This window comes from Cryptomeria japonica, chromosome 4 (genome assembly GCF_030272615.1).
Source record: "Cryptomeria japonica chromosome 4, Sugi_1.0, whole genome shotgun sequence".
Lineage (NCBI taxonomy): Eukaryota > Viridiplantae > Streptophyta > Pinopsida > Cupressales > Cupressaceae > Cryptomeria > Cryptomeria japonica.
This window is the reverse complement of record NC_081408.1, coordinates 242,184,358-242,200,110: the sequence shown is the minus strand read 5'-3', so window position 1 is coordinate 242,200,110 and position 15,753 is coordinate 242,184,358. Positions and strand designations below refer to the sequence as shown.

Here is a 15,753-nt window from a genome sequence, read left to right as displayed (position 1 = left end):
CTTCTTTTTCTTCTGCAAAACTCTTCATGTTTCTTTGCACTTGTAAAATTTGCCTTGCCTCATTAATGAAATTTGCTTGTTTTTGCTTGATTTCAGTTCTTACAACTTGTGTAATATTTTACCTCTTTATATGAATGTTTTTTGCTTGGTTTTTCTTATTTGTAAGTGTTTGTGTTGACCCCTCTGTGGATGTCAACTGTGAACTGAACTCAATTCCTCTCTTCATTTCATAGATTTCAACCTTTACTTGTACTTAGGTGGCTAACTAGGATATAAATCTGTGCATGTCTTGGGTGGTTTCATTAGTGTTTTGTGTAGTCATAGGTAGGGGAGATCATCATTTCGGTTTGGGTGCAAACCCCCTTTCCCCTCTTTTAGTATCCCTTTCTTCTTTCTCCCTTTTCCTTGTCAAATCAATAGATTAGATTTTCATCTGTTGGGTTGGTCCAACACTTTGCATCAGATTGAATAGGAAGCCGACCTTCATTGGAGACTCAACCTCACATTTAGCAAGGTCCCACACTTGGGAGGTTGTTTCAATGTTTCACAAGGTAGGTGATCAAGCCTGATCACCAAGGGTGCAAACTTTTGTGACAATAGTAGGGGGTCCCCATCTAGGATGGGGTGATGTGTGGTTTAGGTCACAACATGTGGTTTGTGTGATACTTACTAAAAGTTGTCATCTAGGACCGTAGTTGCATGTGGCATGCTTCTTGCCACTCTTCACCACTCAACAAAAATTGTGAATGGTGCCCCTAATTGTGCGTGGTGTACTCTTGTACTCCGTTTGCTACTTTTGATACTTAGCAATAACACATTTCTGGTTTTTGTTAACACTTTTATCCTCTTACACATCTTCTTCATTTGGACTGCAATTTTTTGTGTTGTTTGAAGCATTAGAAAGCTCTTGAGATTGGCTACAAGATGGAAATGATTAGAGTAAAAAGAAATACACAAAAACAAGCACAAGACATGATGATTTCATGATGTGCAAGTGTTTCAGTTTGTCCCTTTTAGGACATCTCAAACTAAAATAGTTTGTAAGAACCTTTCTTTGATTTTGAAGAGTGAAGGAAATGATATATTCCCATACATGGAAAATTAATAATAAAATCTAGAACTATTGGGATTTTTTTGAGTATTAGGTATAAACAAACTTAAAGTAAAACGAATACTTGTTCTTAGGTTAAGGCATAAGATTATTGAAGACTTATTCATGAGACAAGATTTTATGCTTTTTGCATAATATGGAAAACTCAAATGATAGTGAATGCTCATACTTTTCGTCTAAAGACAAACTAAAAGGCTTGAGTATAACACAAGGATTGAATTGAAGTGAACAAAAGACACAATCCTGTGAAACGAATTGAGAAATAACGTACAAAGCTAGAATCACCAATAGTAAAGAAACCTGCAATACAAAACCTAGAAATTCAATAAAGCGATTCAATCTACCTAACCATGCACATAAAAAAATGTTATGAAGGATATTTTGAACAACGATTTTAGGAATAAGTAGGCATACAAAATTCTATTGAAAATCCAAGTGCTCATAGCACTTATTTATAAAATTTTAACCCTTTTTACATGTGATTTATTCAAGGTAAATAATAAGCACATTGTTGTTTGTGCACTAACTATAGTTTTCTTACAAACAAAGCATGGCTTAAATACAAATTCGTCCTCAAATCATCAACAAAAATTAGAAATCTTTCAATAGATTCCTCTTAAAATTATGAAGTATACAGGAATGCATCTAGATGGCCCTTAAAAATATTACATCTTTGAAAAGATGCTCTAGAAGATGATCCCAAAAATAATTGATCAAAAAAAGAGCAACCAAATATATCAGTGATCTAAATATACAGAGCTAAAAGTAGCCACTTTAGAACCCCACTCAACGAGCTTGGGGCAACAGCAGCATCCCCTGTATCTTGTGCCCCTTGAATATGTCAATTAAACTCTATACTTATGATCTGTCAAGCAATGGCACAAAATCGGTCTTAATCATCTAAACAATCAAAGGTGAAGCTGCTCTTGTGACCAGTGTGTTAATACTAGTCACCTTCTCCTGGGCATCTTGGATTTTTCTAGAGATGAATAACTTATCTATGTTTTCATCATGTTGAGCTTTGTCAAGTGTTTCCTTCACCAGCCTCTGTAATTCAACCAATACCTTATTATATTCAATCTGAATACCAGTCTCATGAGGCAAGGCACATTTGAGAGATGCCACCAAGGAAGCAACTAGCTATCTCAACTGATACCCTAATTTGGTGACAGCCTCATCAAGCAGCCAAACCAGAAATATACATAGTCACAAACTTTGATCATCTTTGACATTTGTCACTACACCCATCTCAGTTAGTTTCAAGGGTCCAAGAGTAAGAGTGGGTTTTGATTTTTCTATGAAGCCTTTTTGTGAGGAAACCCTACTTGTCATATCATGCTCTAGGTCTAAAATCTATTCTCTTACAAGCTTTGCTTTTGTCAACAAAGCATATAAGCCTAGTACATTTGACCTTGGTTGTCAGATTATACCAACCCACTTTTTCACACTCTTCCCGTGTGCTTCTAGCTGATCCACTTGCCTTTTCTGATCTATGGAATGCAAAATTTGTGGGACAAACTCTGTGGAGCTTGGTGTAGGCTGAAGGAGGCGAGCTATGAATTCCTTAAAGTTGATTTTTTTCAACTTTTAGGGAAGCTTTGTCCTTGCCATCCTGGAGGGCTATTTCCATAAAATTCTCAGTAACTAGCTCCAAAAGATTAACATCACCCTGCTGCTTTCTTGCCCCAAAATGACTGTTGGCTATCAAAAAAATTTGTTGGCTCAACTGCAACGTGTGCCACTTTCTCCTTGGGAATAATAGCTATCTCTAAAATCAAATTACAAAATCAACTTGATAAGAAGAAACAAATTTCCTCTTTCCGTTACCTTGGATCTCACCCATTCTGATGCATCTCAATCCCAATCTTGCCTTCTAGGGTAAAGGATATGAATAATATTGATTGGAAAAAACAGGAATTGGAAGTTTCTGCAGACATGGTGGGGAAGGAATGGGAGGTGGAATGGAAGATATCAAGAGTTTGGATGCCGAGGCAACACCCATAGGTATGGTGATGTGGAATGGTCTGAAGTCCTCAGAGAAGCATGATGAGGGGTTGGAGAGGAAAAAATTGGAATAGACAATGCCAAATGAGGTTTTAACTCAGCTGATGGCAAAGAGGAGATTTTGTACTTTCCTAGCAACCAAATTTAGCTTTCGGGGTCCTTTCATAACCCATTTCCAGTTCATAGCTCTAGTCAAAAGTGTTTACCTTAATCAAAAGATTTCTGAATCTGAGTCTGAAATGTCTTCACACATTTTTTTGCGATCTCATTGCTGTAAAAGTAGCCTACTTCTATCCATGACTGTTGGAGGTAGAAATATTTTATTTGACGTTCCAATCTGACATAGATAGCGGCTGCTGTTCTGAATTTGAAGTGAGGAGCTAAAATTTCTGTATCTGAGTCCGAAATGTCTTTAAGGATAAAATCTATCATTTATTTTATGGTCAATTAACTATTTTCCCCCCTCAAGTTTACTAACTGTTTTTGAATTCAGTTGCTGATCAAGATGGCCCAATCCAAGTAGATTTCCCCTTTGTATATCATACTCATGTTCTAAAACATCCACAACTTGAACATGCTTTCCTCAATTTGCCCTACTATTCTATTAAGAAGAGTGGTCATTACAGTAAGTTCATCCTTGAACTCCTTCCTTTTAAATCCCTTTGGGACTCGTTTCTTGTTCTGTTTTAGTTAATGTTCACATGGTACTTGCATTCCATGTATCTTCACACTTTGTCAAATCAATTTCTTTTGTTTCCTCATACAATGGCAAAACTGAAAATGCTTGCAATGGTATCAGGCTCACCATTGACCTTGCAAAGAACTTGTCCATTCAATGAGCCTATCTCTTGTGTCTTAGGGTTGAAGTGATTGACACAAGTGACAACAAATTCCTGACTTTCTAATGAAATCGGAGAGGAGAGTGTCTTTATAAGATCACTGTTCTGAAGTCCCTTTGCTATCTTATTACCGTTACAAATGTGTTCTAACAACTCTTGTTCTTGGATATTGACATTTCCCAATTGGTATCCTTGATTCAAGGATAATCTGGCACTAGTTTGGAAGGAGATTCTACCATTTGGAAATGATATTGCTTTTGGCGTTAACGAGAAAGGTGCCTAAAATCTGATATAAAACTTATTCTTTAGGACCAAACCAACACTCTTCTCTGATTCAAAAAATTGATGTTTTTAGTTTTTACACTAAAATCCCAACTTTTATGTTGTTGAAAACTGCTGCCTTATGTGAACTAAAATCAGTTGACTGTCATATACATGGAGAGCATAGTAAAAGGAGCCTAAAATACTTGAAGATCTACTGCTCTATAACTTAAATATCTGTTTTGTGGGACTGAATTCTGACTTTGGACTGCACAAACCACTGTAAATTGAATGAAAACTGCTGTCTTGAGCTTTTTAAATTCCTCATCTTGAAGGACAGAACAAGAGTTTTAAATGACTGGAAACTGCTGTTATGAACCTTGAGAGGTTCTAATGGAGCTTGACACCTTAGGTATTGCTTTGACTGTTCTCACCTTAACAGCTCTGCTGTTTTGTCAATGGAAATTACTGAAAACTTCTGTCAAATCTTGCAAAAACCTGTCCTGTCAATTTCAGTATTGCCTAACCATATCCTTGTAGAACTCATCTTGGTTCATCCGGGTTGGGTAATATAGGCTTAATCTCAGTATTGTAGATTGATACTATTCTTAATAATTTTTTTGAAAAATAGAAAAGCCTCTTAACCCCTTAGACATTGAGTGAATGTTTTTTTTCTCCTCAAGAATGAACAACTTGGTTTAAGCAAAAGAAAAGTGCCATCTACTATTTCAAAATTAGATACTATCACCTTGGCCTTTTCCATGTGCATCTTGTATTGGGTAAGATGTACTTGTAGCCTTAGTCACAGGATTCAGCGAATTTCAAGGAAGAAATTCGAAATCTGACGAACTTCAAAGAAATCTTATAAATTCGTTTATGTTCGCCCCCAAATTCGTACGGAGAAGAGCATGGATATTGTTTGTTAAAAAAAATCTTGGCAATGCAGTGAACATTCAAAAACCTTGGAGCGCTTCCAGATTGCATCTGTTGTGGTCACGTCATGCACAGATTTTCCTGTAATGCATTCAGTAGGTTTCCCGTAATGCGTTCAGTAGGTTTCCTGTAAAGCCATCAATAAATTTATTCCCCTCTGCTGAAAAAGCCACACTATGTTTTTATAACATGTAACCAGGAATTAAAGGAGAAGCTACTAAATGAGACGTATTTTTTATTTTGTATAAAATTTAAAATATTAAAATGTATCGATATTGTTTTGTTTTGTTTTTATCCTTTTTAATATTTTAATGGTATACATTAAAACAATATTTTAAAATATATTTTTTAGATTATATATATATATATATATATATATATATATATACACTTATAGTGTATTTATTTTAGTAAAATTTTAATATATTTATTAAAGTATTTATTTTAATCATTTTGTGAATTTGTTTATCTATATTAGTCGAATTTAATGTCAAATTTTTTTCCGAACTTTTTATCTTGTTGAACTTCATCCGAATTTTATTGATGCTGAATTCGAATTCGGATTCAAACCTTGTGAATTAGCTTGTAGCTGCTCTGTTATCTCCAACAAGAGTTCTATGTGAGTCCCAGACCTTAAGAAATCAATTTTAATTTGTAATAAGATAATAATTTTATTTGGAAGAAGATTAAAATTACATTAATTAAAAGAAAAGTATATATCAATGATACATAGGAATGTGTCCGTGGTCTTTTTTGACATCCCTGTTTCCATCACATTTTGGAGCATGGGGATGCCTTAGAAATGTCCCTGAGGCAGGCCCTGGGTCCTGGGTGGACCAGAAAAATTCTGTAAATGGCTGGGATATTTGGGGTGATGGCATTGGATGTCTATGGATGTCCCCTGCCATTTTGGGGATTCCCAGACGTTCTTTGACATTCCCAGCATCCTAGACCCACTTTAGGCAGGGTTATAACCCACAAAACAGAAAACAAATTAACAAAAATAGAACGGGTTGGGAGCCTGGAAGGTCATTGAAAAAGGAAATCTGTTTTTGTTCTCAGAAAATCGAAATTTAATGAATTTGTTTGTCCTCTTTTATATTTTATTTGAAAATCTGTATGGTAATGAGAACTTTATTCTAAACATCTGCAAAGCTTTGAAATAGTGTCACTGAATGAACATCAAAGATCAAAACCTGTTTGAATAGTTTGATTACAGGAACTGGTCAAGCTCTGAGACGAGGCACAAACAGGGAAATATTTGTGTAGAACAATAGTTGAGGATCTGTTTTTGTCTATATTGCAGTTCAGTGAAGTGTTGTATTTTGTTTTTGCCTGAATGTAGGGAAACCTGTGCCTGTGGATCGCTTCATTCCAATGAAGGATCAGTAATATAAAATTCAAAAAACAATTTGGGAAGTTTGTCATAAGGAGTCTGTACAACAATAAAAAATGGGAGACATGTCAGAAGAGAGAGAGCTATCATTGCTGGTCTCCTTTACTTTATCATCACAAATTCTCTTCTTGTCAACCATTGAAGATTTTTGCTCAACTTGTGTCTGCATGTGAATTCTCAATTCAACTTTAATGTTATGATGTTTGGTTCTATAATGAATATAATTAATGCCTTCTAATATAAATTATTTAAGTTTCCTATATTTTTAAAATTTACCGTATTTGTTTAAACTTTAATTGTTTTCCTCTGCCATCTCCCCAAAAAAGGCCTTCCATCCCCTGCCATCCTGGAGATGTATTCCTCTGTTTCCTGCCATCCCCATCCTGAAAACACTGGGGAACATAGGTATTTATATCTTCCTAGGCCTTGGCTGTAATGGATCCAAGGGGGCTATCATTTATACAGAGACGATCTTTTACAAATCAGAACAGCATGGACCCAGTGACCAAAATATAAAACAGGCAGATAAAGAAATGACTAAGATACTACGTTTTAGTTGTAAAGCAAGAAACAAATGCATATAGAGGGAGATTCCTTTTTGCACTTTCTTGAGCCCTATATTGGAGTGAAATCTCATACCAATATGCAAAATTTTGACCCCAAGTTATTTGATGGAGAGAGACGCTAGATCAGAAGTCCTAAAGAGAATTTCCTTGGTTGTTACATTCCAGGGTATGACTCATCCATGTCCTCATTTCCTGGTATCATTGTAGTTGCTGCAGTTGGATAGAGCTCTTGAGGATGCCAATCTATTTAGGTATACAAGCTTTTATTCTTTTGTATGACATGAGATCATTCAAGACCTATGATAAATGCCTTGACAGTGCATTTACCAGGCATAACTTGTCTCCATGGATTAGGCTTCTGTTCTAGTTGTTTTTAATTGTTCATATCGAATTCTTCTGGTCTTATCAGTAGGTAGAAGGTCATTAATATCCTCCATTTGAGGATATAAATATTTCCACTAAATGGGCAATTCAATCTGTCAGCAGCTGATTGTATTTCTTCTGAGCCCGAGAACAGTCAACTAGGTGAGCAGTGCATCATTTGAAGAAACATTTTTCAAGGTCCTTCTCATCAAAATTTTGACAACCTTATTGAATCCATTTTCAGTTTGGGTGCTAATCATAGCATGAGTGATATCATGCATACCTGTTGTTACCAAGACTCCAAGCCTCAGATGAAAGGGACAGAGATAAACTGTTGTTACCATGCCTCCAAGCCTCAAGGGAATGATTTAGATCACAGCTTCTTCTAGCTCTTTCTCTATTCTGAGTGACAGACAATGAGGGATCGGTATCACTATAAGATAGGGGGACAATATGTTGATTGGCCTGTCTAAACTAAGGAAGGGACATCTGATTTTTGTGTTGACACGATATATGAATAGCTTCCGCAGAATATGCTGAAGTGTGGGGATCATATTTGGGTGGAATATTAGACACTGATGTTCTTGGATTAACATGGAGAGGATGAAAATGGACATTGGCTTGCTGCTGAAGCTGACCTCAAAATTATTTAATAGCTGGAAGCTGCATGAGTATCTTTGGGGCTTGGTGAGGCACATGAGGAGGAATGGGCTCATCATCATCAATTCTGATAGGCTATGCTTCATTGGCATTGCCGTTGGTCCTTAATTTGCGGATCTTAGATGATTGTTGATAGATGTCATCTAAATGGATTTGCATTTAAGGCTGAATACCTTGGGTACATCCCTCTGGTCAACTTCACTCATAGTCTCTATAAGATTTCAGTATCATAATTTCATTTCAACCACACAAATATCCACCTATTCCTGTACAATTGTGGTGATTGTGGTCTGCCATTATTTGTTTCTCCAGGTGCCCTCTGAGTTTTAATTGGATCTCTCTATTTATTAAATTGCTGTAAATTAGGACAAGTTTTCATAGAATTGTTATTTGATTCTTTACACATGGAGGATATCACTAACATATTTAGCAAAAATCCACATTGTACGTACTAATCATTGAATTGATAGTGAATACTCTCGTGTTCATAATATTCCTCTCTTTTGTCTTGCAGGGTGCTTTTGAGCTTGGGTGTACTGTTTGTCCAATTGCAATAAAATACAACAAGATCTTTGTCGATGCATTCTGGAACAGTAAGAAGTATGTTGCCACATACGATGATATCTAGTTGCAGGATTAAGTCAAGTTTGCTTATTCTCTTACACAGGTTGATGTAGTTTGTAATAATTGTATATGAATACTGTAGAACTTGTATTGTTAGCTATTTTTGAACTTGCTGTTGAATATCACAGGAATATATAATTATCTTCATGTTCAATGCCTTCTTGTTTTACCTGTCTAGTGATGCCAACCGTCATGAGTCTCACATAAAATTTGTTTGATAATTAATGCTAATTTACTAAGTTGCCAGTTCAGGCATGGTTGTCACTCCTACTAGTTGTGTCAAGTGTAGAAGCTGCCTCATCTATAGAGACTTTGGCAAGCCGTGCAACTGTAGCATCTAAATCAGCACACTTAGGGGTTAGATCCCAATTCGTTGTGTATTCAAGTTTCTTATGTGACAAAGAGATGAAGGTTGGAGTGTATATTGACCAAATCCTTTTCTTTTTTTTCATCCAAATGGTTGTGTTTAATTGAGTGGATGAAAGAGTATGTACTCACTAGTTCTGTGAAGTATAGAAGCTGCCTCATCTTTAGAGACTTCAGCAAGCTGTGCAACTGTAGCATGTAAATCAGCACACTTATGGGTTAGATCCCAATTCTTTTTCAGATTCTCATTGCATTGAGGTTTCTTATGTGACAAAGAGACGAAGGTTGGAGTGTATATAGACTTTGTTCTTTGCTTTTTTTTGCACCGAAATGGTTGCGCTTGACCGAGTGGATGAAAGAGTATGTACTCCAATTTCTGCTCAGGTGAAGACGAACTTGTAACCTGTTGAGTTTGCATACAACATTTAGTATTTAATTTTATAATTCAAGAACCAAACTTAAAACATAATTATAAAATTATATATAAAATATAATCTATAGCATGATAGCATCGAAGGAAAAATGAGAAAAATGAAAAATAAAAAGGTACATGTGAGAGAATTTTAATTACAAGAGGCTGCAAGTAAATGGAGCCTTGACCATGTAGATACTACCACCTATCAGTAATTTTCCTATACTTGAAGAGAAGAGTGGAAATATGATGATTTTTTGAAGCTATGAAGCGGCCAAGCTCACTCCAGACAATACTGTGGATTTCTTCATCTGAATATATCTTTCTAAATGTAGCCTTATAGCTAGTAGCAACCTCTCCATCTCTATATGGTGGCACCCTCCTTGGCAATGAAAGTACCTCTATGCTATTATACAATGGTGAAAAGATAATGATAAGAGATCTAAGGGGGTGGTCATTTTGTTCTAATGATCAATGATAATCTTTTGCACAAATTTTGAAAAATGTTACCGTTGGGTCATGTTCCTTGCTTCTATTATTGCTTTTGTTTTCTCCAACATGGAGTCCATGCCATTATAAATTTCACCCAAACATGGGCTATTAGTATTAGCATACCTAATCATGCTCATGATGGGCTTAGTGAAATGTAGAACATATTCCACATGAGCCCTCCTTTCATCATTTAGGATTAATGCTTTTACTTTCTGGCCTCATTTTGTGCATGATTGCCTTCATTCACTTGACAAGTTGTTTGTGACCATAGAACTCAAGGCCTCATGCACCTTGACAAGCTGTCTTAAGACGATTATGTGATGCAAATGATGTTTTGGGAACCTAACGAGGTATACAAAAATACATGTCACATGTCAATGATAAAAAATAATAATTACATAAATTAAAAATAAAATTTAAATTACCTTCAACAACTCGAACTTGGAGGTCTTGAATATGGCTTGTGACATATGATGATTTGTCACAAACATTTGGATCTCCTTGCCCTATGTGTAGATCTGTTTGACACACTCAATTTGTGTACCAATATTTTGCAATATCAAATTGAGTGAGTGGACTCCACATGTTGTACAAAATATGTGACTATATGTAGGCTCCACTATAGAGATAACTGCCCTACAATTTTTAGTGTTGTTTGTATTGACTTAGACAATTTTTGAAGCCCCACCATTTCAATGGATTCTATGAGGATATTATCATTGAAACTTGCATCTTTTACTGACCTCTCACTATCCACTACCTTCAAAAACATCACTCCTTTAAGGGACACTACTATAACATTGATCAATGGTCTATTTTTGCAATCTTTCCATCCATTAGAAATGATGGACACTGGTTCCGGGCCATGTATCCTTGATTACTCTCAATGATGTCTTTACTAAAGCTTTCTCCTTTGCTAATAAGGTGGTTCACATCTTTTCATACCCAAGACTAACATAATCAGGACATGCATTGCAAAGGGTATTCACCATTTCTTGCCAATAAGGTGATATAACAAGGTTGAAAGGAAGCCCATTGCCATAAATGCAATGAGAAATACTTTGATTTGCAATCTCTCTCATTTCAATTTTGAAGGCCTTGTCCAATAGGCCTTTTTTTTGCAGAACTGAAAAATTCTCTTCTTTAGAGGATGGTGGCATTGTCATGAAAGGATGTGGGCCATTTGGTTGTGAAAAACCACTAGGAGGTTTTTGCAAGCTTCTCTTGGCAAGAGGATGTGCAAGAGCCTTTGATATATTACTTGCCTTGTCGACATCCTCTTGCTCTTTAATTTAAGCCAATATTTGTTCCTTTGGCAACCCTTTTTGTTTGCCTTATACAAACTTTTATTCCTTGTAAAGGAATGGCACATAAGTGAGCTTTCACTCAAAGATATGAACTCTTATAGTCTGTTTCACATTGGCTACACTGCCAAAGAAAACCCCCACATCTAGGAATTAGTTGAATCATTGTTGTATGTCACCAAAGAGGCGACACTGCATCAAGTTTAAATGAACTCTCTTCATTTTGGGCAACCTAGCACTTCCAATCATTTTGTATGAACCTAAAAGGAGAAACATTACAAATTAACAACACTACAATCGAGGAAAAACAATCGGCACTATAACCTCTTATTATGCATAAAAAGTAAAAAAATTAATAGTTTATAAACTTATTAAAAAAATTGAATTTAGAAAAAAAACTGAAAAAATCTTAAAATTTTTATTGAAAACTTAAAAAAAATGAGAACTTTACTTACCTTTGATGGCTAAATCTTCCTTGTGCAAAAATAATGAAATATTGATATTTGCTTCTATATCTTATTTGGAGAATAAGGTGATTGTATTCTGACTATTTTATATTTTTGGGTATCTAAGTGAAAGGTTTATATTACCAAAAGTCCGCTTCATTTATTTTGTTAGAAATCTGTATTGGTGTCTATTTTATTAAATGGTGAGACTTCAATTTGGGCGTAAGGCTTATATGAAGTCTATCTTTAATATATGATGTCAAACCATATCATATGCTAGTGATAATATATCATCTCTGCATAGAGTCTTATTTAATTTTAGCCGCATCTTATTTAACTTCTGAATATTAGTACTGTTTGACATGGTGGGAAAGGAGAGAGATTCTAATATCTTCATGGGAGGTAATATATTGACCCATCTGGAGAAGTTATAGAAGGAACGCAACACCCAGTGAGCAAAACTGGCTTCATCCTATCCAACGATCATATTTCTTGTATCAACGACTTTTCAAAAGGGTTGAAGTGTCAATTCATTTAAGGCTGGTCACAATTGCTACAAGCTATTACTTTGATCAACTTGTGGAGTAGCAGTACTACTTCCAAGCGCTTATATCAAACGAGACTAAAAGATATCAAGAGACATCCTCATCACAAAGTCAAGGTAGAAGTCAATATCCTTACTAGGTGTTCAGGCGATAGGTGGAAGAATCATTCACACAGATTGGGAAAAGAGGTTTCTGTGTGGGTCAAGATGGATAAGTACTGGGGTTGCCTTCCTTTGTAGTTTGTCTCCAACATTTGCAAAGTAATAAAGTGAATCAATTTAGAAGAATCCAATCAGTCCAATCAGATACCGGTCTTCTGTTGAGCCTGATCAAATTCTGTAGCATCAAATTGGAGAAGGAAATCTAGTAAGGTAACGTTTTGAATATATGTGAGGATTGGATTTCGTGTGGCATTGTAGTTGTTCTGAATGTAATATTTGGTCTCCTGTTTAATTCAATGGTTCTGTGTTGATTTCTGGTAATTGAATAAATAAATCAAATGATTCAAATTATGAAGTTGCTATGTCCGAGAAATATTAATATATATGATTTTCTAGGTTAAATAAGTGGTGTTCTTTGAGTCAACACATTTCAGCTATTCATGAAGGAGACACCTCCTTAGGGTGCTCAAACAAGGCATACATACCCTACTTCTATAGGATTCAAACTTGTGACCTTTGCTTCAGAAGCACAAGTTCTTCCCTGTTATAACGGGCAAATTTTTTGCTACATGGCCTTCTAAATCTCATTCTGGATCCTTCATTGTCATCTCAATAAATGTGGATTGGTATAAAACAAATATCATGCAAAATTGCAAATATTAGTTAAAATGGGTTGCTCTTTCAGGAAGAAATACAAAAACAAATAAAAAGAATATTTCACTCTCAAATATAACCCAAAATGACAACTCATATGGAATAACGTAGAATAGGCAAATAAATATCAACAAAACATGGGTAAGTAATGATATCTTAAGATTAGTGCTCCAAAATAATTAATGATATCTTTTATGGAACATTTTTTTATTCAAATTTTCATCGTTTAGGCTACTAATTAGGTTCTTATTGATTTTTTTCTGTTGTCTCTCTTTAACTATGTTTCATTTTTATTCTTCTAAAATGAATGTGGCTTACACAAATAGCATAATTGGTGGCAAAGATAAGGACGCTTGTTGGAAATATGGGACACTAGATCCAATCTGAGGAGAGGTTATTTTTATCCGTTGCACTAAGGGTATTGTCGAAGGCATAAATTGATTTAGAGAAGACTATGTATGGATGCCTTTCCAAGATCTTATGCCATGTACAACTACTCTAGAGGTTGAAGAGGCAAAAACATAGTTCACAAAATTGGCATGTCATCAAGTAATTGTGAGTTTTTTTTCTACCCAAGTATTCACAAGGTTTATTCATTGAGTTTTTTTGCAGAGTATTTTGAAAAAAATTGTTAGAGTTTTTGCTGAGTAATCATGAGATTTATTTCTATGTAAATACTCACAACATTGACTCATTGAGTTTTTTTGCTGAGTATTTGGAAAAGCTTGTCGAAATTTTGGTGATCGCTTGCAAAAAGTCACAAAAAAACTCGGTGAGTTTTTCCGTTTGACTTGTTGTGCTAGCAACATGTCAACATCATGCAAAAAATGTGGGTTAAAAAATCCAAAAATTCTGTTTTTCTTGGCTTTATAAGAATTGTGTTTTGCCTTCAAAAAAATATGAAAATGATGTGCACTATGAGATTCTATGTTGCTTTGAAGGTCTTCATTTAATCTTGGTGGTAGGTGCCTTACACCTCAAACTTGCCATTTATCATGATAGAAAATGCATCTAGGGTGTGTTGTCCTCATTTTTGAAATTCGAAAATGGAGGCAACCCTTAAAAAAATTCATATTTTTGTTCTTCTATTTTTCTGTAGTTGTTTTTGTTATTTTTGTTTCAATTTTGGTTCTTTTTTGATATCTTTTTCTTCCCCTCTTATACAAAATTGGGTCTTGTAGACTAAGTTGCAACTAGGGAGAGAAAAGTGTTGAGGACATTGTATGTGAAACTAACATCACTTGTAGTCGGGTTTTAAACCCCCGATTACAAGTAAGTGATGTTTTTATTTTTTATTTTCTTTTATGACTTGTAGTTGGGGGTTTCTAACCCGACTACAAGTGAGTTAGTCTCTTTTGTGTGCTTTTATTAACTTGAAGTCGGGGGTTTGAAACCCGATTGTAAGTGGAAAATCATTTCACAAGTTATATTGCAGCCTTTCTTTCCTTTGTAGTAAAGCCGACTCCAAGCAATAAAGCGCCTCTTCCTTCTTTTGCGTCGGGTTTTGTGAAGCCATTGCATCTTCTTGTGCTATTATATCTTCTGGCGATTTTAGAGGAGATTCGTTCCAGCTACATTAATGGTGTATTTGAGTTTCATTAGGACTGTTCTTCTTCTTGCGCCTATTAGAACTTTGAGTGAGATTTTATCTCTCTTTTCTAACTTCGTTTTTGGAGAACAGTGGCAAAGTTTTAGGCATTTTCTCTTCTTTGGACTTCAGGTTTTTTGTTTAGGTATGTAAATTCTCTTCTCCTTGCTTTATCTTTTGTTTCTATTTGCCTTGGCTCGATTGATAGATGTTATTCATGTTTGTTTCACAAGGAGTTTCTTTCCCTTTGTGTAGTGCACTTGCAAGTGTCTTTCCTCTTTGCAAAATGTATTCTTCCCTTGTAATCAGATCCTCATGATCCGATTGCAAGTCTCTTTCCCTCCATTTTTGTATTTATAAGGGTTTTCATTTGGGCTGCCAAGGTTTGATTGTGTGCTCTGCTTTATGGTTTTTGTGCACTTGAAATCAAGTCCTAGAGACCTGATTACAAGTGTAAATGTGGAGATTTTCCTCACTCAAATTGCAAGTTGTTCACCTTCCTTTGGTAAATATTACAAGCTTTATCATCCACTTGCGAGACAACTTCACTTTCAATCGGGTCCTTAAGACCTGACTGCAAGTGGTTGTCAAATTCATGGTTTGCTCTACCACCTTCATTGCATTCTTTCCCATCATTGCATCTTGGCTTGCAGCTTCCCATCATCATTTGGAGTACATACCGTCCTTATATACTTGCAATCGGGTCCTCATGACCCGATTACAAGTATAAAATATAAAAGCCATCTCATTGTTTCATTTGTCATGCTTATTGCGATATATGCTTTCACATATGTAATTGAGTCCTAGGGACCCGATTTCAAGTGAAGTGTGTTAATGCATGTTAGCTACGGTAAAGATAAATGATTGAATGAGAGATAAATGAAGTCTCTCATTCAATCATTTATCCTATCGATTAAACCATTAAGAAAAACTTCAAGCTATTTATTTGATGATTATTCCTCATGTATATCAATATCGATAATCATATCATGGCATATTGGTAATCAACGATAGTTATCTAATTAACC

General features: G+C 35.4%; 1 protein-coding gene across 3 annotated transcripts in view; it reads left to right on the top strand.

The window, feature by feature from the left end:
- Positions 1-15,753, top strand: part of LOC131065514 (glycerol-3-phosphate acyltransferase 9) — a 232,041-nt gene that overhangs the window by 104,810 nt on the left and 111,478 nt on the right. For all 3 annotated transcript variants that reach the window (XM_058000017.2, XM_058000018.2, XM_058000019.2), the window contains exon 10: positions 8,648-8,733. In XM_058000017.2, the coding sequence (XP_057856000.1) occupies positions 8,648-8,733 (86 nt within the window). The remainder of the gene's footprint in view (positions 1-8,647; positions 8,734-15,753) is intronic.